The sequence below is a fragment of the Apteryx mantelli genome, chromosome 25, assembly GCF_036417845.1.
Source record: "Apteryx mantelli isolate bAptMan1 chromosome 25, bAptMan1.hap1, whole genome shotgun sequence".
Lineage (NCBI taxonomy): Eukaryota > Metazoa > Chordata > Aves > Apterygiformes > Apterygidae > Apteryx > Apteryx mantelli.
Genome location: NC_090002.1, coordinates 10,443,551 through 10,465,657, shown reverse-complemented (window position 1 = coordinate 10,465,657; position 22,107 = coordinate 10,443,551). Strand labels below are relative to the sequence as shown.

Sequence of the window (22,107 nt, the reverse complement as noted above, 5' to 3'; positions counted from 1 at the left end):
TAAATCCAACAAGGTTGAACCAATGGTTTGGTTCAATTCAAATTCTCTTTCCACATATATATATATATATATATACACGTATATATGGGTTAGCCATAAGAATAGCAAAGCTCATGCTATAGGCTGTGCAAATTATATCTATAGTCTGTGGCTGGATCAGTAAGTACAGCGTAAAGCCACTGTACTATTATGTTAACTCAACCGAATTTGTGTCACTTGTGCTGCTCTGCTGTTCCTGCTGATAAACCAGGGCTAAACCAGTCCAACTACAGCAAAAAATTCCCAGGCAAAGTTCTGCTGTCCCTTTGCCTCTTGTTGCACCCAACTTCTTCCAGTGCAGTGAAAGTCCTGAAGACTGAGTGAGCTCAGACTAGCTCCATGGGGCAGAGAAAACTGTCCTAAAACAATGATTCAGTAAGAAACAGGGGCTCAGAAAGACGCAGAACCACAGTTGTGCAAATCTCATCTAAATTTGCTGCTGGGAAGAGGTACAACTTCTACTGCTGCAGTGTTTGGAAATACCACTTTCCCAGCCCCACAGAACCTCACTGAAACTGATGCAAGCAGCAAAGTGTGGTCCACAGAAGGGAGATGTAAGTTAATATTGCACCTGTCCAGCCTGTACATTATGTTTTCCTCAACTCTGCAGTTTGGCTACCTCTTATAATCTTTATTTCTGATGGTGATATGCTAGTGCTCATTAATTTTGTTTGAAGTAATATAATCTACTAAAATCAATTGTATGCACACACTATGAATTGTAACAGATCTCCCGAATGTGCAGTGTCTGCCATCAGAGCACCTCTGTTGTTGTTTGATATATTCACATCTCTGTAGGCAGTAACGATAGAGGCTGAGACACACTAACCTGCACTGAAAGTGGTACCACAATGTCAGGAATTCTCCCTGCCTGATCCCTTCTGTCATCGGAATAAGAAATGCTCCCAGGGAACCACTGCAGGAAACCACAAAAAGTTTGTTCCTTAGGGTGTAATCAAAAACCAGAGCTGACAAACAGGGTATTGTATGCACAAAAGGACTTATTCACAGACTAACAATGTCTCTGGGTACCAGCAGTCCTTGCTGTATGCAGCATGCAGGCTTTAGATTCAGATATGCCTTCTTAAACCTCTGGAAGTCTTCATTTGGATGCTGAGATTGTATTAAAAATGAAAGCCACTACCCCCCTGGAGTAAAAGAGCCACAGCTGTAGCCAGCATCACATTTTCAGTCATATCAAAATTGGATTCTCTTAATACAAAACACTCTTCCTCCTCTGCTCCGAGATCCAATCGCCAGGTTTTACATCCATTTGCAACATCTTCATCACCCACTTGTCTCTCCTGGCTCCATCAATGAATTCATCAAGAGACAGCTGCCCTGTATACAGGATGAGGAGGACACAGGATAGGGACACAAAACATGACAGATAGACACAAATGAAGAGGAAGACACAGGAAGTAAAAACAACATCCTATGCATTAGAAGAAAATGGGTTAATAGACGAAAGGTACGCTACACAATTTCCCCATGTAGTTTAGGCCAGCTAGCTAAAAGACAACCACCACCCTGCAAACCACACCATTCACACCTACACTGTCCTTTTGGCTAACAGGAAATGTTGCATTAATTTACACATGCTCCTCCAGGAGGATTGCGAGTCTGATCCTGCAAGCTCTGTCTGATTTGACTAGACCCCTTGTCTTTATTCATACTATTGTGCCTGGACTGGAATCTCCATTTTGGCTACTTGAAGTTTTGAGAATGACATAGGTATGGCATCAAAATCCAGATGAAATAGTGACTCCTGAGTATTTTATATTAAAATAATGAAGATTACTTTCTACTGCTGCACAGAGTTGCTCTGGATTCTAACCCCTGCACAACAAAACAGAGCCTAACCTGACATGTCTAATATGAGTAATGAGATTGTCCTAAGTGATTTTTTTGATAAACCTAATTAAAACTAGTCTGGCCAGCAGAGATATCTTTTCATTATGCATGAGTGCAATCTAAGGTATCAATTCCTTACCATCCCCATTCTCATCCACCAACTGAAATATCCTGTTGACAACCTCCTCTGGTGTGAGCAATGGAGTCCTCTCCTCCACTTCAGACCGACACACTTTCTTCAGCTCGTAGATAGACTGAAAAGAAGTTCACAGGTTAGAAGGACTGGCACATGGAAATCAGTGCTGTCCTTTTTATTTTCTCAGCAGTGTAAAGGTCTGAGGGCTACAGTTTCAACCCTTTTTTTCAGAAACATCTGCCACTGAACAGCCCTAGATCATGAACAAAACCTTCTACCTTATAATTATGCATACTGTGGATTATATTATTTGTACTTTGAAACTGCTGCCCATCCATTTTACTTATGTGTATTGGTCAAACCTCAGGTTCCTTTGCAACGAGCATGGCAAGAGTTTCACAGACATGAAAAAAATCATACTGAGAAATCAAATGATTTTTTCCAGGGTCTATGCAGATCTGAAACCCGGCACACCTGGATTTAGCCACCTCTCTCCTAGTGAACTTCTGCCCAAGCTACAAAATCACAAACCTGTATTAGCACATATTTTGACCCATAGTTTCTGTTCCACTTTGTGTCACTGGAACATGGCAGATTTTGCCTATTCCTCCCTCTGTGTATTCGTTCCTCTATCCTCCTCGCAAGACAACTACCTGTTCACTGTTAATTTTGCTCATCAGGCTGAAGGCTTTTGCCTGAAGTCTTCCCAGACAGGGGATTAGCAAGGGCAGAACACAGCTCTGGCCAATTCCTCACTGACCTTAAAACCATAGTTGAACCTGCCCTGGACAAGCTCCCCCAAACTCTATCACACCTTTCCTAGTGATGTAGTAGGTAACTAAAACTGATCGCATTTCCCCAGCTGCTGACTTTTCAGCCAGAAGAACTTGGTTTTGCACAGAAAGATTCAATTGCTCTGATGATGAGTTTTCTTGATATTGCAGTTCACCTAAGAGCCTAAAATGGCTGATACCACTGATTAAGCCTCACAAATACAGCTGTGAAAGGCTGACTATAACAGCACCTATGATGCAGAGGCAGACACTAACACAATCACTGAGAGATTTATCTAAGGCTACACAGCAGAAAAAGCCCAGGCATCTCATATCTCTGTCCCTCTCTGCTAAACCACTAGGCCATATGCCCTCTCTCATACTTACACAGTCACTAATTAAAAGCAATTGAAGAACATAAAAACCCAGAGAGAACCACAAAAAGGATTTCTGTACTAATTCATGCTTATTCTCACTCTCACTTAAACAGGAAACCTGGCTCTTGTAAGGAATACAGGGTAAAGTGTGCCCCCTCCCACCATGCCACTTCCAGTTCATGTAATGAATTTTGGCATGAAGAGTTGAAAGGAAAAGCAGGGCAGAGAGATACAGGGACTCCCCAGCTGCACCTGGCTGCTGCATTTCTGGGCAGCTTCCGCACAAGCAGGGCCAAGGCCTGTGGCTGCCCCTGGGTACAACTGATTCCTCATCAGCCCCACCAGGTCTCCACAAAACCACTCTGCAAATGACCCCTTTTGCCTAGGCCAGGCATTTCACTTCATCACTATCCACAGCTGCTTTGAAACAGTGGATTATCACTATCTGCACTATATGAGCTACATGCATCATTATGTTGCCAAAGAATGGCAATTACTTAAATAATTAGGCAATACCCACTTACCTCAACAATTTCTAGCAGCTCAGGCTTATCTATGCAGCCATTCCCATCCTTGTCATATACTTTGAATGTCCACTTCAGTTTATGTTCCAGTTTTCCTCGTAAAACGAGATTTAAAGCAGCCACATATTCCAGAAAGTCAATGGTGTTATCCTGTAGGAAAAAAGAGACAGTCTGAATGGCATTTAACCACATATAGTTGACAGAAAACTGCTTAAGAAAGAGGGATGAAAAAGCTGCCAAAAAAGATACTCTGCAATATCAGCTATTTATTTCCCACTTTATATTTATAAAAGACTTGTGCATTTCCCAAACTATTTAAAATTACAGCCATGCCCCTCTGTCTCCACCAGGATGAGTTCCCAAGAAGTGTGAGAATAGATAATAAGCATTTTTTCCCACACCGCAATAAGGGGGGGACACCTGCCAGGACTCCAGAAATACAAGCAATTTAAACGCACTGGGACAATACAGATTACATGGATGATGGAGAGGCAGGAGAGGATCACTGAGTGCAGGAGATGCTGGCTTTTTTGGAAGGGATCACCATTCTGAGAGACTTTAGCTGCTTCACCTGCCAGAGTAACACTCAAGCATTGCTCCTTTCTTCCATCCTTCACCCTTGATTGATCTTGATTCATCCAAGGAAGATGGTGACAACAATGAAAGTGCAACTGTTCAGAAGGAAGCAAGTGCAAGAGCACTTGCTCTAAGAGACTTATGTCAAGTCTTCAGCCTCCTAAAACCCTTTTTTAAAAGGCTTTAGAAAGATTCATGGTTCCTTTGGCAGCCTCCAGCAGATGGCCCTCCTGCAGCTCAGCACCATTCCCGAAGGCCAAGTGCTCAACAGCGCATGTCACCTCCGAGCAGTCCCAACCTGGTTAGCAAAATTGCCCTTTGGAAAAATCTAGCCTATGCGTGTCCTCCACAGGCTGCTCTGTCGGTAGGCACTTAAATACTTTGTAATACTTGTGAGCAAGAACTGTCATTACTGGACTTAGAAAGCAAAAACGATAATTTAGGATGTATTTGTTTTGATGTCCTTATCTTAGCACTAAATCTTTTAGATCATTAGGCCCTGAATATTGATTGTTAGGCCCAGTTTAATTGATTATATACCATAGGCCTGTTTAGCAAGCACACGAACCTAGGCCTAATTTAATGCACTTAATTTTAGCATATATGCAAGTACCATGTCCCTACAAAAAAAGGGAGGAGGGGGCCTCAGTCATCAGGGAAACGCCTTTAAGCTAAGGATGGGACTTCCTCCTTTAATGCGCACTGCTTATTGCCATTAGAAAAACTACCTGAATTGCACTGATGAACATATTTTGCCTGGCTACAGCAGGCCAGAGAGACCAGGCCATTTCTGCAGGAATCCCTTTCTACATGAATTTCATCATGCAATTGGAATCTATGCTTTTTGCAGGAACTTGGGTTTTGCTCACTTCAAGTTTTGAAACAAGGTCGATCTGCCTACATTTTCTGTAGCTTTTTTATAATCCTTTCTCAAACTGACTTTTAACCACCACCACAGTGCAAATTTGCCACTGGTTTCAAAGGAAGTGTAATAGAAATTGTTTGATATAATACAAGCAATATCCAATATTTGTCTCAGCTTTTCCTGTGTGGATAGGCAAACAGCCACATACTTCAAATAAGATCAAGAGCTTCAGAAAATCTAACAGTCTGGCAAACATCGCTTACCCATTTCAACAGGAGAAGGACAAGCGCCTCATGTTTATCTGAGTATCAGAAATATTATGGGCTAGTATTATGCTATCATTTGCACCAACACATGAGTAAGTATAACTACTAAACCAAGAAGCTCACTTTTCCCAGGTGTCTGACGAAAAATACATCTAAGACAATCAAGACCAAAATATCAGAATTGCTCAGCATTCCTTAGCTTTTGAGTAGCTAAAATCAGTATTTTGTTACATGCTACCTGTTCATAATGTACATATACACTTCCTCCACTGTATATCAAATCCAAGTAGGACTTTACTCCACTGTAATTCCTCCTGTACCATAACAGATAAATATTTTTTCAGTTAGCAACCTTTGTTATTTGAAGGCTTTCAGCAATACTGTCTCAAAAGTGAGGCTGCCTAAGTTTAAATCTTTTAATCCATCCTTAGGTGAAGGACGTTCTGTTCTTAATTCTCATACAGATTTATGAGGAGATAAATCCACACCATACTGTAAAGACAGGTGCAGTGTGTGCTTATGTAAGGAAGGAGACTGCGACACAGTGCAGGATCCCACCAGCCTCACAGCTGTATCCCCCTCTGTTCATTTCCAGGTGTGTTTTGAATCCAAAGAAAGAGCACACTTCCAGCCAGCTCTTGCATTGCAAGAAGTGATGGAATTGCAATACAGCCCTGGCAGATCCCTTGCCTTCAATCTCATTAAATGTAATAAGAGCGAAAAATGCCCCAAAACATCTCCAAATTGCAGAAGGAAGAGAGTACTGGTTATTGGCCAAATCATTGCAATAGCTCCTTGCCACTTACCCCATTCTTATCAAAAGCTCTGAACATGTTTTCAATATACTCTGCAGCTTCGCGATTATCCTGGACTCCAAAGAAGCGCTTGAATTCATGCATGAAGAGGGTCCCACTGGGACATTCCACCACAAATTTCTTATACCATTCCTGCAATTCAGCAACATCAATTTCTGCTTGTCCCCCTTCAGCATTGGTGAACTGCTGTCCCATTTTGTTCTGTAAAGCAGAAGAGAAAGAAGAAAGGAAAAGAAACAAAAAAGAAAATTCAAAGTCCTGGTACTGTCCTTTTGTCACCTTTAGTTGCTTTCTCTTTGTTCTTTTTCTTCCTGCAGTTTCTTGCCTTTGTTTCTCTGGTGTTGATGTTGTATCCTGCTATTTTGCTTTATTTTTTGTCTTTCACTTTATTCTTCCTCCTTCTCTCCTACAGGCTCTACTCACCTTTACAGTTTTGTAAGCTCACTTGGTGATCCTAGAGTGCTTCCCTTCGTTAAGGCAGTGCAACATGTGTCAGACCTGCATAAAAATAACTAAGATCATTAGGAGATTCCCACCTATTAGTCACAGAGACCTTCAGATGTTTTAAGCTGCACCCTACTTAGAAGCAGACTCCATGGAGACTCAGGGTGCTGCTGGAGGTCTACACCTTCATGTCAAAGGATTTGGGAGCTGAGATTCCCTTTATGTGACCTATAACCTCACTCACTTGATCCTGTGCTTTTTCTAGAAAACAAAGTGATCTAAAGTGAACTCTTGGACATTAGTTTTTAAATCTTCATATATATTAGCAGTTTGTAGGGGCACTACAATTTTTCAGTGAAAGAAGGTATATTAATAAACAACTTTTACTGAGAGAGAATTTTGATAAAACATCCATATATAACTAACTATACTCACCTGAGAAAACTCCTGATAATGTTAATAGGACTGCTAATGCATCAGGCTAACTGAATACATGCTGGGTGCCTTACACTATACAAATTAATTTAGAAAAACAACAAATGCCCATAACTAAGTGCATGTATCTCTCTGATTTTCATAATTCCTTTTTGAAATTCTCATATGAAGCTTTGTAAAAGTCTTTCATTTCTTTATATATATATGTTTTTTTAAGTGTTGAGGTTTCCTTCCTTCCCTTCCCCATTTTATCTCCTTGAAATACTTGCTATACTCACCTTGTTCTGTTACAAAGCAATAGCACCTAAGAGAGAAAGGGGGGGGGAACCCTACTCCTTACCACTGAGTATTACTTACTGCTTTTATTATAGATACTAACTATAGCTCTAATACAAGCCTCTTTTATCAAAGAACCCTGATACTAGGCTGCTCACAATTGCACACTACCCAAAAAAAAAAAACCCAAAACCCACACCCCTCATTCCTAGAAACATCTTCCTTCTTCTTTTTATTCCTTAATGGAACCACCAACCTTTATACATATTGTGCCAGGTGTTCTGAATCCAACTATCTTTCTGTGTCAGCTGGAAAGAAATGACCTGTAGCTATAAATGTGCTTGAGCCATCCTGGCTTGTAGATAGGATTCTTCCTTTAAGGAGATTAGAGCAGTATTAATAGGAAACAATATATTCCCCATTACACTAACACTAAGGGCCATAAAGATTTAAATTGCTCCTTTTAGAAACAGATTAGAAAGAAGAATTTCTAATATGAGAGACACAGGTCAAGAATCAGTTTAGCACTTGCTACTGCAGAAGCATCTGGTTTCTACAATAAGAACAAGACTTACTCTGAGTCCACTCATGCATGTGAGTAATCCTTCAGTGGTATTCTATATATATACAGACTTGCAGGGGCATAGTCTGACTTCGCACTTCTATAGTTCTTCACACGTGAGGATGCTCAAGCAACCTAGGGATTCACTCAAGAGCCTCTGAAAAGGAGGGAAGATAGGCAGGGCAGCAGAAGTGTAGAAAGAGAGGAGAGGGGCTAGAGGAGTTACTAGAAAGATTAAAGATGCTTTTTTTTCCTGTAAAAAAGTGTTTTTTTGGCCTGATGGTGTAGAGGAATACTGTTTGTCTATTCTTGTACCTAAAAGAATGCAACATGCTTAATAAACTTAAGCCTTCCTCTTACAAATGCTTCAGGCATAAACTTCAAGCCCTGAATCTAAATTAATTTGTATCTCTAGTGGAGTAGCCTGAGGGCTGATGGAGAAAGTGTATTGGATCCATCCCCTGACATGTGCCTTTTAGCTAGAACTACTAGAAAGAAGTCTAGAAATCATAGTCACTGTGATATCTATAAACTGTTTGTGTCGCATTCTCTATTTCCCCATTGTCACTCAATACATCATATCTATGCATCATCCCTATGCTCATTATGTGCATCGTATAGAATAACAGCTTTTTCCCTCCTCTACTGATACATTTCTTGCCCTTTCAGATATTAACCAAGATGAATCATGGGTTCTACATTTAGGCTGCAAACATAGTTTTAGGGAAACTAGAGGCACCTTTCCTGTGGAGACACTGGTGGGGGGAGTCATCAGATTTTTTTACTGCAACACAGGTGGGGGAATTTCACATGCACCAGTGTGAAGATCTCCACGGTTTCGTGCTGCTCACCTGTGTGGAGCTGCTTGCTGGAATGTGAGTGCTGTGAGCACAAGACTCCACATGCCCAGGACATTATGTTGCCTCATTGCATAATTTTGTTTTGCCTTATGGGAACTTAGTGATCTGTTCCCAGGAGAGAAAATGGTTCCCCCTTTTATTTTGATTACTAGGATCTTTTCCAGCTAGGAACAAAGGACTGAAAGATCTGGGTTACAGAGTCTGATCTGTGCTATTGTAGGTATTGTGACATACAATCCCTTTAATAAATGTGTAGCGATGCTTATTTGGCACTGAAGTACTTAAACCTGTAGCTCCTGGTATGAAAATTCCTCTGTATACAAGTCTCACTTTACAAAAAAACACGCTCTGCTGACTGTGTACTGACAGAGCTGTTGTCTCTAGTCATTAGAATATTGGTTTATGGAGCACAGTTATCAGATAAGGGATTTTTCCATATGATTTGAAAAAGATGCAGGTAGAGGTTAATAGAGATAACTAAAAATGAAAATAATTTCTAGAAAACACCGTAATAAAGAGGTTGGTGCTCTTTGGCTACCTGAAAGTTTAGGATCAATGCTGTATAAAATGACACAGACTAGAGAAATATTATGCCAGAATGAAAACTTTGGATGATAGAGTTGCAAACAGGTAACATCTGATTACACGTCCTGCCTTATGAGCCATCCCTAGATTATCACCAATGCAGCTCAGAAAGCTGCAGAGTTTCCCAGCCAAGAGCGTGGAAAACTAGACAGCTCACTTCCCGTCGGTTCACTAACAAACATGCTACCACACGCTTTAGCAAAGGCTAGTAGAAATTCAAGAAAAAAAAAAAACTGCAGAGGGATGGGAAGACTCATTTGTTTGGCATCTGCACGACAGCCTCGGCTGCCTCCGCTGCATGGTAATCAAGGCAAGGTGCCACGGCAGGCGCAGCTGCCTGGCTTGAGAGCCCCAGGACGCAAGGAAAGCGGAGGGAAGACCAGTCCTCGGAGTGCTCAAGCGGCCACCCTTAGTCACCTTGCTGCCTTGCTCCATTACTTTCAACAAACTGGCCTTTGCCTGCACTGAGACACTTCTGGTGGCTCGGGCAGTCTAAAGTGTCCTTTGAGCAGGCCTAGAAAGAGAAAAAACTCTGCAGCAGTCCCGGTCCCGCCAGCAGCAGGCAGACCGGGGCGTGCGGCTGACGGGTGCGTGCAGTGTTCCCGTCGGCGTCTGCTGTCCAAGGTGCACCGAGTCCGGCGTACCAGACTGCAAACGAAGGCAGGCCTGAAACTTCCTTAAATTGATGCCAGGCAGGACAGACATGTGGATATGAGGAATGCAAGGAGGATGCACGGCAACTTTTGTGCTGACCCATTTCCATACCTGCCTGAAGAGGGGAAGGGAGCAACACCCTTTCTCCTGTAGGTTTACCTGCATTCTTCCTATTTGCAGCTGCCTCCTCTTCTTCCTATAAAAAAAAATTACCCATTACTAGGCTTACAAGGTAGAGGAAACTCATCAGAAAATATCTTAGTGAGATTTTGAAGGAGCAAAAAAAGGACCTAGAAAAGACTGAGGACTGATCAAAGATCCTTAATATTTTGGCTGGGGAGTTCAGCCCAACATTTCTCTATCCATCTCTTGTCAATTCATCACTAAATTAGCCAAATATTGCACATTTTTATATGTTGGGAATAACCACATGGTATTGGATATTATTACAAGAGCTGCTCTCCCTAATTTTGTACAGTGAAACCAACAGGTGGAAAAAATCTAAAATTTACCAATGCGGTGTTATCCTATCATGAAAAATGCTACCCTTTGAGCCTTGCCTATTGTCTTTTATTTCCAGAGAGATCTGACCATATGTTGACAAACTATTACTACACGTCAGCTCAGAGCAGCTACGTTTCAGCGGTGAATGAAGTTTGAAATATTTATCTTGTGCTTTGGCATCTTACAAGACAAATGTCCCACAAAAAATGCAAAATTACACTTTTTCAGCGCATGTTGAAAATTTTCAAAACTTTGCATGATCCCCAAACCTTGGCAGAGGGTTAAGCTTTGGGCGCGTGCTTTGGCTGTAGGTCAGTCTCTCCAACAGCAGGAATTGGCACTATGAGTCTTCAGGAGCGGAAGGAGAAGGGAATTTCCTGCTTTTCTCAAGTTAATTGAAACTGAAGTGTACAGTATTATAGGATCCCTTGAAACCAAGATTCACCACTGAGTCACTATTCCCCACCTACGAGGAAAAGAAATTAATTGAGGGCCTCGCAGAGACCTCGGCGGAAGGCTCAATCGCGCCGCCGGAGCAGGGTGATGCAGGAGGGCACCGCGGCAGCTGCAGGTAGGTTTGCGAGCGTGGACGGAGGTGCGGTAGGAGAGGAGGCAGAACATTTTTTTATGTCTTTCTGAAAAAAAACCCAAAAAACAAAGAAACAAAAAACCCACTTGTGGTTGTGCCTTAATCACACCTGACCTTAAGGCTTGTCTTTGTTCAGCGCTGTGGATGCGTGAGGCTGCAAATAGGGTTTTGAACTTAGAAAAAGTTGATTTTTTTAAAAAAAAAGATGGAGTATTTATTTGGAAAAGGGAGAAGGCAGCGAGGTGGGTGGGGGGGGTTATTACGCCCCGTTTGCCTGCAGAGCCGCGGGCCGCTGCTGCTGCCGCGGCGGGGGCAGGGCGGGCGGGGGCGGCGCGGCGCGGGGCGGGCGGAGGCGGAGCGGGGCGGCGCGGTGCGGGCGGCGGCGGGGGCGGAGCGGGGCGGCGCGGTGCGGGCGGGGGCGGCGCGGCTGCGCCCGGCGCACCTGGGCAGGTGAGGGCGGAGCCGCGCGCTGAGTGTGCGCGCCCGCGCCCGGCCCCGCCGTCCCGGCTCCGGCCCCGCGGGCTCCGCGCCCCGCCGCGCCGAAGCGGTAAGTTGCGCGCTGGCGGCGTGGGAGCGGGGCTGAGGACGGGGCGGGTTGTGACACTGCTGCGGGCTGGCAGCGGCGAGGAAATGGCTGCGGAGTCTTGTTTTTTTTCTGTTTTTTTTTTTTGGGGGGGGGGGAGAAAGGCCCCTAATGGCCACTAGGAAGCCGGGCGCGGGGCTGCTCCTTGCCTGCGCTGCCCGGCGGAGCTGTCAGGGCGCGGGAGGCGGCCGGGCTGGGGCTCACCCCGCCCCCGAAATCCACTTTGCTGGGGCCGGTGTCCGGTTTCCCTGTGGAAAACCGTGGGTCGCTCCTGCCGGAAAGCTCCGTTTCTTCTTGGACCCGGAGTTTCAGAGTTCCTGTGGCAGGAGGATGGGAGTCTGATGCAGAGCAGTTTCATTTGGCTTGAAAAACAAACTTTGGGACGAGAGCTTGGTTTGCTTAGAGTTACGTGCAAAATACCTTTCTTATGGAAGATCAGAGGGAAGCCAGAGCCTTGGCTTAGTGTCTTCAGGAGCGCAAAGCCCGGGCTGAAAAGGGAGGCGGTGGCAGAACAGGGAATTGGCCGGATCTGAAGGCAGTCGGGTGGATAAAACGCTGAAAACGTATTTATTGCACGCCTTTTCCATCTCTTCACATGGCTTATCCGGTAGTTAGCCTTAGGCTATGTCTTTCAAGCTGGCGTAAATTGAGGCCTGCAGTTAGGCCAAGGGTGGTATTTGCCCCCTACTCCGCCAACAGCTGTTTGGGCAGCACAGCTGTTGCCACCGCGAGGAGCCAGATTAGCAGGAACAAGCCGTGGCCCTTTCAAGTCGATGGGCCATCCCGGCGCGGCAGATAGCTGCGTTTGCTGCGCCGGGGTGGAGGAGCTGCGAAGCATGAGGGTTAATTGTGCTTAAAGCAGGTTCCCTGCCCTGCGCAGGGCAGGGGATCCCGGGCTGTTGTGAAGCAATCAGGAGCGCGGTTTTGGGAAGGTGATGTGTGAATCTCTGAAATGCGGGAGCTATAGGTTCCAGGTGGAGGGAGGTGATTAGATGTCAGATAACTGGATGAAAACTCAGCCCATTTCTCTGTGCAGACAAGGAACACTGATGTTAAGAGCTGAGCTACTTACTTGCCTTTGGAAAAAACGAGTGAAAATCCACTAAGTGTATGTTAATGTGATTAAATTGTAGGTAACAACAAGGAAGGAGGTGGCAGGCTGTGGTATCACAGAGATTAACCCAGAGAAAGCCCCCTCCTTTACTTCCTTAGAGGGTTCCTGTCCCGGGTGGAAAAGGAGGGCTGAATATTCTTGGCTGCGTAGGCTGAGACTGAAAGCATTTGAGCTCAGGAAACCTGTACGCCACAAAAATATGGTAAGGATATGAGCCTTGAGGAGAGAACCAAAGCTGGGCCATCTGTCTTTGGTATCGTTTTAATGCTTGTCTTGTAGCTCCCCATCTGTCAGGATGTGGCCTGTTGGAGTGCCGAATCCTGCTCGAGGCTGGGGCGAAAGCGGAGACGTGTGGCCTCTGTCCCATGGAGCGGCGCTCCGAGGGGCTCCACTGCGAGCGCGCAAGCTGGCTGAAGAGGAGGAAGATGCAGTGCATCTCCTCGCACCGCGCGTAGGGTACCGCTGCTGGCAGCGGGCTGATGCGGACGCTGCCGGGGAGCTGCACTTTGTGCGTGCTCCATCGCGTTTGGGTTTATCGCTCCTCTGTTCTCCCAAGAACAGATGGTCACTTGTATTCAGAGCCTTAGCAAGTCCCTCTTTCCAGTAGGAGTTAGGCTTTCACTTTCGGGTAGCGTTTTCCTGGTGTGCTGTGCCTGCTGAATTAAGCAGTGCGTACACTGGCTGGCGTCAGTGCCGAATGCACGGATACGGCACTGTGGCCGACTGGGCGTTCCTGACCTTTGTCACTCTCCCGTCGCGGTCGGAGCGGTGGCTGCAGGGATGTCTGTTCCTTCCTGAGCTCGCCTGAGTTGTTCTTGCTGGGTGAATGTCTCCCATCCAAGGGAGAACGTCCGGGTTAGTTAATACTTGGGGTGCATTGAGTAATCACATTGCTGGAGGGATGCAAGCAGTGCAGGGATGTACGAATTACCCCCGTGCACCAGAAATTGAAGTTGGCGTTAGGGAACTGGGGGATTCCTGCTGATGTATGTCCAGGGCCAGGCCTGTGCTGGCAAACCCCATCAATCTGCGCGGGCGCTCCTTAAGCGCATCCTGGCTGCTTTCTGAGAGCTTGAGCGGTTTTTGGTGGAGCCCTCCGGATCGAAGTTGAAGGCTGTATAATGGAGGCTGACTCACTGTTTGAGCTGGGCAATGGGATTCAAGTTGATTTGCTCTCTGTTATTGTGTCAACAAGTCGTTGGTGATAAAAGGTCATAAAGCATTGTAGTGTCTTGTATTGATACATGTTGTCTCTGATCTAATAGACCCTTTAAACCTAATGCAGCCTAATGCACTGTCCATGTGACTGAATTTATGTTGTTCTAGAGGCATGATTTTTTTCTCACTGGTGTCTGGGTTTGTATTTAATCTGGGTCTTGCACATGTGTGCGTGCCCAGTATGCGTTGTTAGAAGAGGGGACTGCTTGTAGTAAAGTTAGGAGAGCGTGAAAGAGGTTGTGGGACCAAACTTTAGTTAGGATTTGTTACAATGACAATTCCCTTTGGAAGGGAAAACTATATCTCTTTTTTTGTCTCAATTCTAAATACATTTCGTCCAGGATTAACCTGGACTTTGTGCCCTTGCAAACATTATTAAAAGTTTAATTTTGATAGGATTTGCAGACATGGATAGCTAATACAGCAGTTTCAGAAGCATAAAAATAATCTTGACAATTCTTACAAATCTTTTCTGATCCTTTTTAGCTCCTGGGAAGCAGTCTGCTATCATGCCTGGATTCTTGACTAAACACATTTTTAAGCTATTATTTAAATATGATTTGCAATTGAATCTGAACTTTTTTTTTTTTGCTTAATGGATAAAATAAGTTGTGTTCAGATTAATTTTCTGTGATCACTTGCATTTAAATTGGATCTGCAGGCATTTGAACAAATAAAACCTGTTCCTAGACTAGTTCTTGGACAGTTTTTTTAATCTCTTCTATCTCTGCTGCTAGACATATTTTGCAACTCCTATAGCAGTATTCGGGTCTTAGGCAAAGGCTTTATCCTGTATCTAATTTTATCAAAGGGAATATTTGCCATTTTCATTTCTATTTTAAGATTTATGACCTAATATGTGAAATGTGCTTTCAAAGCATTTGTGTAGCATAAAAATAAAAAACATGTAAAAATATCAAATACTGCCTCTTCTTGCACAGGGGCAGTCATTTATTTTTTCTGTAGCTTGTATATGTCATGAACAAGGAAAATATTGTTGGTTGCAAGTGCAGTAGCAACATAGGAGTACTTACACAACAACAACTTTGATCAGTTGACTGATGCTTTTTTTTAAAAAAAAACCTAAACACTAAGTGAACATTATGTGATTTTTAGCATGAGCGTGCACTTGCAGTTCATGTCCTTCTGAGCAAACATCATAGTTATTATAGGTCAGCACCTTACACTGATGTTTGCAAATGATTATACTGCATTCAAAATGTTCATGAAAAAGTCATGAAATTACTTTTGGATGAAAGTCTGTCTATGTACGATAAAACGCTCCCCTCCAATTCAGCCTGAAGATTCCACCATCGCCTCAGCTGGGGCAGAAGGGCAGAAGTCTCTGATTTGGCACATGTTGGTCTTTCTGCTTCTGGATACAACTCTTACATGACTCAAGAGAAATTAGATCAGATAGCTCAGTTTGCTAAAGTGTACGTGGAGGCTTTTGAAATTCTAATGTCTGTTCTTGCTGTGGCTTGTTTGTGGCTTTATCTCCTGCGCAGCATTTACAGCGCTATTTTGATTGGGGCTAATCCTTCCATGTGCTCAGTTAACACAAATAATAATCTCTGATTGCTGTAATATTTGAGCGAGTTGTTCTTATAACAATTATGGTCCTCACTTAGTGATGCATTTGTAGCTGCTTCTGGTAGAGCAGTAATCTAGTGAAATCTGAATTTGTGTTCTAGATGTGCAATAAAATAACAAACAATAATAGTAACATTGCTGATAATCCTTTTTCATTAAATAACTTTTTTTTTGAGGGGTGGGGGTGGAATCAGCCTCTAACGTTTAGCAGTTGGTCTACTATTATCTCTTTGTCTTTTGTAGACAATGGCATTGCACCCGCGAAGAGTTCGCTTGAAGCCCTGGCTGGTAGCCCAGGTAGATAGCGGTATGTATCCAGGTCTTATCTGGCTGAATCGAGAAGCAAAGCGATTTCAGATCCCCTGGAAGCATGCAACTCGGCACAGTCCTCAGCATGAAGAGGAGAACACTATCTTTAAGGTAAGGGAAGAGGAACTTGGTTATACCACGGCTGTTAAACAGGGACAAAGGGTTGAATTGTTGGCCTAAAAGCTGGATAGTCATTTCAGAAACTGTTTCCAGGCACATTTTGTCCTGTTTCTTTTGACCTCAGAAAAATCTCAGTGCCAGGCTTGGCACTGCATTGAAAAGGTATTTAGTTCTTTAACCCTTTCAGACCACCAGAGCTCAGACTTGAAATTTGACTATATGGGTTGTGGCAGATGAAATCACTGCTATTTGCTTCATCTAGTGGGCTTAGGATGTGGTAGCTGTGGTAGCCGGCTTGACTGCTTAGTGTCAAACCACTAAGTAGTTACCTATATCTTAACTGGGGAAGAAAAAATCATGATTCTACCCCTAATTTCTAATGCCTGCCATTACTGTCCTTAATATTCTTCTCCCAAGGGATTCATTATAGCTCTTGTACTCCTTTGAGGAATTTTAGACCTTCTGCCTTGAAAGGATCTTGGATTGATAGTCTGATTTTGGGGGGGGGGTGCGCTGGTGGGATCTCTGTGGCTGTTTTTCCACTCCACTTTGAGCCCATTTCTACACAAAGTATGCTCACTGTCCAAAATGACTTTTGGTATCCAACCTGAGGCACCTAGAAAAGTCCAATGCATAATCCTGTGTAAACTACACTTCTTAACTTGCATAAAGATGCATGCTCAAAATTGCTAATGGTTCTTGGAAATTAAGATTTACTTTTTTTTTTCCTTGTTTGAGTGGGAAAAGACATTGTAGAGGGAACTTCCATTGTTGTTATCAGAAGAGCTGAGGTGAGACTCCTGCAAGAGAAGAATTTTAAAGTGAATTTGTTTGGAAGTGTGATTTCTGACAAAAGCTGGCATATTGAGAGGGCTGGACTAAGCACGGTGTACTCTGTTCCCAGGCATGGGCCGTGGAAACGGGAAAGTACCAGGAAGGAGTCGATGAGCCAGACCCTGCAAAGTGGAAAGCCCAGCTCCGATGTGCTCTTAACAAAAGCCGGGAGTTTAATTTGATGTATGATGGCACCAAGGAGGTGCCCATGAATCCTGTTAAAATTTATGAAGTTTGTGATATCCCGCAGTCCCAGGGATCAATCATTAATCCAGGTGAGGGCCTTGCTGACACAATACTGGTAACTGAGCAGGCATCTGTCCAATGCCATCTACCTTTCCCGCCAAGGAATTAACTCTTAAGCTACCTTCGTGTGCAGTGGAAAATGGATGCCATATGTAAACACAGCTGTAATTAAGCTAAGAGGACTCTGAACCATAGTGTAACTGTACTAAAATTAAAGGTTGCATGCTATCTGCTAAATAATCCAGCATTGCTGGTAGTTTATTTGGATCCTTAGCTCTCTAAAATCATGCATTAAAAAAAATGATGGTAGTATAGTGTAAAGATTACATTTGTCCCTTTTTTACTTATATTTATACAAATCAACATCTGATACTGTGCAAAGTCAACGTGAAAATTACAGTATTTTTTCAGGAAATGCATTGCAGTGTTTCATACAGAGTGACTACCCTGAATGTGTGCTTGTTTGTAGGTTCCACTGGCTCAGCTCCGTGGGATGAAAAAGATAATGATCTTGATGACGAAGAGGAGGAAGAATTGAATCCATCTCAGCATGTCCCTATTCAGGAGACCTTTCCGTTTCTTAATATCAATGGTTGGTAGCATAGGCTGTAATCTATTAGTGGAGTTATTTCCTTGTAAATTGGTGCATCCTTGAAATCAAATCTTGTTTTATCAAAGAATTGATTCTTTTGTGTAGATTCTCCGATGGCTCCAGCCAGTGCAGAAAACTGTAGCCCTGAAGCTGTGTGGCCGAAGAATGAACCTCTAGATATGGAAATGCCCCCAACTGCCCTGCAGCATGACTTCTTCAGCAGCCCTGAGCTCTGGATCAGCTCTCTTCCAAGTATGTATATTGGTGTAGTGCCTCATTGTGCTTTTAACCAGGTGGTTTTTAACCTTGCTTTTCCTTTGGTTGTTTGCTTGTTAGCATGCAGAACTGTGTATAGTTAAAATATCCTTTCAGACTCTAGCTTACGTTGCATGATGCTTCTGCACTACTGATACATGCAGTGTATGTGCTGAGGTGCAGGAAACATCATACTAACAATTCCTCTCTCAGTGACAGACCTAGAAATCAAGTTTGAATATCGAGGAAAGGAGACCGGAGCCACAACAACTGTAAGCAACCCACAGGGGTGCCGACTTTTCTATGGAGAGCTGGGTCCAATGCCAGATCAGGAAGAGCTGTTTGGGCCTATTAGTTTGGAGCAAGTAAAGTTTCCAGGAACAGAGCAAATCACCAATGAAAAGCAAAAGATCTTCACTAGTCGGCTACTAGATGTTATGGACAGGGGACTGATCCTGGAGGTCAGTGGCCATGCCATCTATGCTGTCCGACTCTGCCAGTGCAAGGTGTACTGGTCTGGTCCGTGTGCGCCTTCCTCCACTACACCAAATTTGATCGAGAGGCAAAAGAAAGTCAAACTCTTCTGTCTGGAAACATTCCTAAGTGGTAGGTAACTTTTGCTTCTGGAAAACAACTTTGGATGCTGGTCTTGGCTCTCGGTAACACTGTTAGACAGGGTGATCTGCACTGGGGATCAGTCTTGATGCAGTAATTGGTTTGCATGTGCATGCAGCGTGGTTCAGTGGCCACTGTGCTCCCTGACTGCAGTGGACTATAGAGCAGGTGCACATTGGAATTTACACTTATTTAACGAACTGAAATACTGGCGGGTCTTGTTAAAGAAAGCTCTTTCTGGATTTAGGAAATAAGCTATAATTGCTTATATGTGTAAGAGGTGGCTCTGGAGAAGGATTGCATGATCCTGTCAGACTTGGGACAAGCGTAGCGAGGTGGGATGCGGTAAGTGTTCCTAACGGAAAGACAGATAACCCTGCAGCGTTCTGCGTTTCTTCTTAGAGCTGATTGCCCATCAGAAGGGACAAATTGAGAAACAGCCACCTTATGAAATCTACTTCTGTTTTGGGGAAGAATGGCCTGATGGAAAACCCAGAGAGAGAAAGCTGATCGTGGTTCAGGTACGAGCCAAGGCTCTGAAATCAGATGCGCCAGCTTTGCTGGGCCCCGTGGATTGACACCCATAGATATCAAATAGAGAACTGTTTTTCTCCATCTTGGTTAATGATTTCAAGAAGCCCAAATAGGAAGCTGGTGGGTTTTTGTCACATTAAGTGCAAATGATATGTATTCCTCGTATGCTGAATACCTTTGGTCTGTGAACTGCCATTCAGGTTACTGTGGAAACCGTTCCGCAGGTAGATTTGACCACTGCAGGGGATTCCTGGTGCCCTTCAGGGTTTTTTTTGCAAAATAACAGGCATGTATTATGTGACCGGCTAAAATAGCTGCCTTAATTTTTTTTTTTTAACCAGGTCATTCCCGTTGTGGCTCGGATGATCTACGAAATGTTTTCGGGCGACTTCACGCGTTCCTTCGACAGCGGCAGCGTGCGACTCCAGATCTCTATCCCGGACATCAAGGACAACATCGTCGCCCACCTGAAGCAGCTGTACCGCCTTCTGCAGAGCCACCAGGAGGGCTGGCCCATGCAGGGCCCCGCGCTGCACATGGCCACGCCGCTCCCGGAGCAGTGACCGCCGCCGGCGCCCCGGCTCTGCTCTGCCCTCCTGTTCCTTGTACATATAGGAAGATGCTTGTTAACCAGTGCCTTGCCTGAACCTGAATTAAATCTGTAAATCTGCTTGTCTGATTAAATTTTCCACAGTCAGTGGTGCTTTTTTTTTTTTTCTTTTTGGAAGTGCCTAAATAGAAGGGTTTTAAAGGAATACCTCTAGGTAGTTCACTGTTTTTAGCTGTTTGCTTAAGCAACCGATATGTATAAATCAGATTTTTAACTCTAATATTTTTTAAAATCCAGTATTGATATGTATATAAATCCTTGATTGTTATAGGGGGAAAAAAGAAATCCGTGCTCTATTAAAACTGCCTTGAAAACATCTTTGTGTCCACTTTTTTCTCCCCCCCCCCCCCCCCCCCCAGCAGCTGGGAGTGAACCCTGAGCTCCAGCCCTGGGGAGAGTGGCCTGCTTGGCCCCAACTGTCCCTGACGGGCGGCCGTTAGGGCCCCGCGCGCGGGAGGGCTGCGCGAGCGCGGCCCGTCGCTGAGGTGACGGGCGGCCGTTACGGCCCCGCGCGCGGGAGGGCTGCGCGAGCGCGGCCCTGAGGTGACGGGCGACCGTTGGGGCTGCGCGAGCGCGGCCCGTCGCTGAGGTGACGGGCGGCCGTTGGGGCCCCGCGCGCGCGAGGGCGCTGCGAGCCGGGCCCGTCGCTGAGGTGAGGGGCGGCCGTTAAAGCCCCGCGCGTCAGGCCTGCCGGCGGAAGGGCGCTCCGCCCCGGAAGCGGTAGGAGCTGAGGTGGCGGCTTACCTCCGGCGTGGGGCGGCGATGGGCCCGGGGGAGGCGGGCGCGGGGGGCGGCCGGCTGGCGGCGGCGCGGCTGGTGCTGGCGGCGCGGCGGGGGCTGGGGGAAGCGGGCGGCCGGCGGCCGGCGGCGGCCCGCGCCCTGCAGCTGGCGGGGGAGGTGCTGGCGGTGGCGGCGGGGCTGAAGCCGGCCTTGCTCTACGACTGCGGGGCGGCGGGGGCCGAGCAGTTGCGGGATTACCTGGGGCGGCTGCGGGAGGCCGGCCTGGCCCCCGGCCGCCTGCACCTGCTGAGCGTGGCGGGCAGCGTGCTGGTGCTGCACCCGGGGCGCGCGGCCCGGCGCCTCGAGGCCGTGCTGCGGGCCCAGCCCCCGCCCTTCGTGGACGTGTCTGCGGCCCGGGCGCAGCCGGAGCTCTGCGGCACCTCGGCAGCCCACGTCGTCAAGGGCCACCTCTCGGCTCTCCTGGCGCACCTCAAGGCCGCGGAGGCAACCGCCGGCCCCGTATCTTCCAGCGAGGTTTGCGCTGCTGACTGGAACCTCTGCACCGTGTTTGGGGTGCTCCTGGGCTACCCGCTTGCCTACACCTTCGCAGTGGAGGATGGCTTTGAGAACTGTTTGGCATTGACGCCGCTGAGAGTTTTCACCGTCCGGGCCTCCTGCTGCAGGATAAGAGATGATCTCATGGTCCAAATTTATTCGTTCAGCATCCCAGAAAACCTCTATCTGGAGATGAAGGAGGTGGTGGATGCCTGGTGCGACAACCTGAAGGACAGTTTCAGTACTCAGAATGATTTTGCAAATCTCTGCATTTCAAGTGAGGTGGTTACTCTCACAGCAGTTGCCTTATAAGACTGAGTTTGTACTTAATCCATTTCTCACCTGTATTAGGGACTGATGTGAGAAAAACAGTTCCCACCTGAGAGGTGAGCATCCCCCTGAAGTTATCTCAGGAAGCCCCTGAAATTGTAGAGCTCCATCTCCTTTCAACATAAACTGAAGCACCAAAGAATAAATTGTAGCTATATTGGGCCTCTGACCTCTTAGGCCATTTGTGAATTAAATATGTGCATTTCCTAGAAGACCAGTATATGAATGCATATGTGTACAGCTGTTTTACAGTCTGGATCCTGACTGTAGACTTTTTTTTTTTTTTTTTAAGTGATCCTTTTGCACCAGCACTCTAGACATCCCCCCCGCTCATTCATGGAGCGAATTACTTCATGGAGGGAATTCCAGTGCAGGACACTGGAAGCTGTGGGTTTCTGCCCTTTTTTTCCCCACTGAGTTCATTTGTATGCCTCACCTTCTGCAAAATCAGGATATTTATTGCGAACAATTGAAGGCTAATAAAATTGTAAGATTGCATTATCTTGGATATGTGAAGTTTGTTGTAGACTCCATATAACATTTATTACATGTGTGATGTAGTGTTATGCACCCCCTTGTAGCTGAGCTTATGCTGAATGAGGGATGCGTGCTGCCATAAAAGCAGCACAGTGCAGCTTTGGAAGGAGCTTAAAAAACTGGTATCTGTTGAATTAGTGTGGTGCTGACAATAAAAGGAAAGTGGACAAGCCTATGGAGATGCCACCACACAGGCTGGGAAGAGCAA

At 45.4% G+C, this 22,107-nt stretch overlaps 3 protein-coding genes across 6 annotated transcripts; 2 read left to right on the top strand and 1 right to left on the bottom strand.

The window, feature by feature from the left end:
- Positions 1–832: 832 nt before the first annotated feature.
- GUCA1B (guanylate cyclase activator 1B) lies at positions 833–6,434 on the bottom strand. Of its 2 annotated transcripts, none has more exons than XM_013950496.2 (4): positions 6,217–6,434; positions 3,704–3,853; positions 2,033–2,147; positions 833–1,380 (listed from the first exon to the last, which is right to left on the bottom strand). In XM_013950496.2, the coding sequence occupies exons 1-4, from the start codon at positions 6,418–6,420 to the stop codon at positions 1,253–1,255; spliced, it is 597 nt and encodes a 198-aa protein (XP_013805950.1). In that variant the 5' UTR covers positions 6,421–6,434; the 3' UTR covers positions 833–1,252. The 2 variants fall into 2 exon arrangements, with proteins under 2 accessions (XP_013805950.1, XP_013805951.1); XM_013950497.1 differs by having other exon boundaries at positions 1,287–1,375.
- Positions 6,435–11,601: 5,167 nt separating this feature from the next.
- IRF6 (interferon regulatory factor 6) lies at positions 11,602–20,073 on the top strand. Of its 3 annotated transcripts, XM_067310511.1 has the most exons (9): positions 11,629–11,681; positions 12,851–13,033; positions 15,886–16,062; positions 16,976–17,180; positions 17,621–17,743; positions 17,849–17,995; positions 18,212–18,604; positions 19,016–19,134; positions 19,489–20,073. In XM_067310511.1, exons 2-9 carry the CDS (start codon positions 13,031–13,033, stop codon positions 19,708–19,710), a joined length of 1,389 nt encoding a protein of 462 aa, XP_067166612.1. In that variant the 5' UTR covers positions 11,629–11,681; positions 12,851–13,030; the 3' UTR covers positions 19,711–20,073. The 3 variants fall into 3 exon arrangements, with proteins under 3 accessions (XP_067166613.1, XP_067166612.1, XP_013805949.1); XM_067310512.1 differs by lacking the exon at positions 12,851–13,033 and having other exon boundaries at positions 11,602–11,681; XM_013950495.2 differs by lacking the exons at positions 11,629–11,681; positions 12,851–13,033 and adding an exon at positions 13,607–13,686.
- Positions 20,074–20,519: 446 nt separating this feature from the next.
- On the top strand, positions 20,520–21,860 carry C25H1orf74 (chromosome 25 C1orf74 homolog). The gene has a single exon (XM_013950484.2). It carries the CDS (start codon positions 20,520–20,522, stop codon positions 21,342–21,344), a length of 825 nt encoding a protein of 274 aa, XP_013805938.2. The 3' UTR covers positions 21,345–21,860.
- The last annotated feature ends 247 nt before the right edge of the window (positions 21,861–22,107 follow it).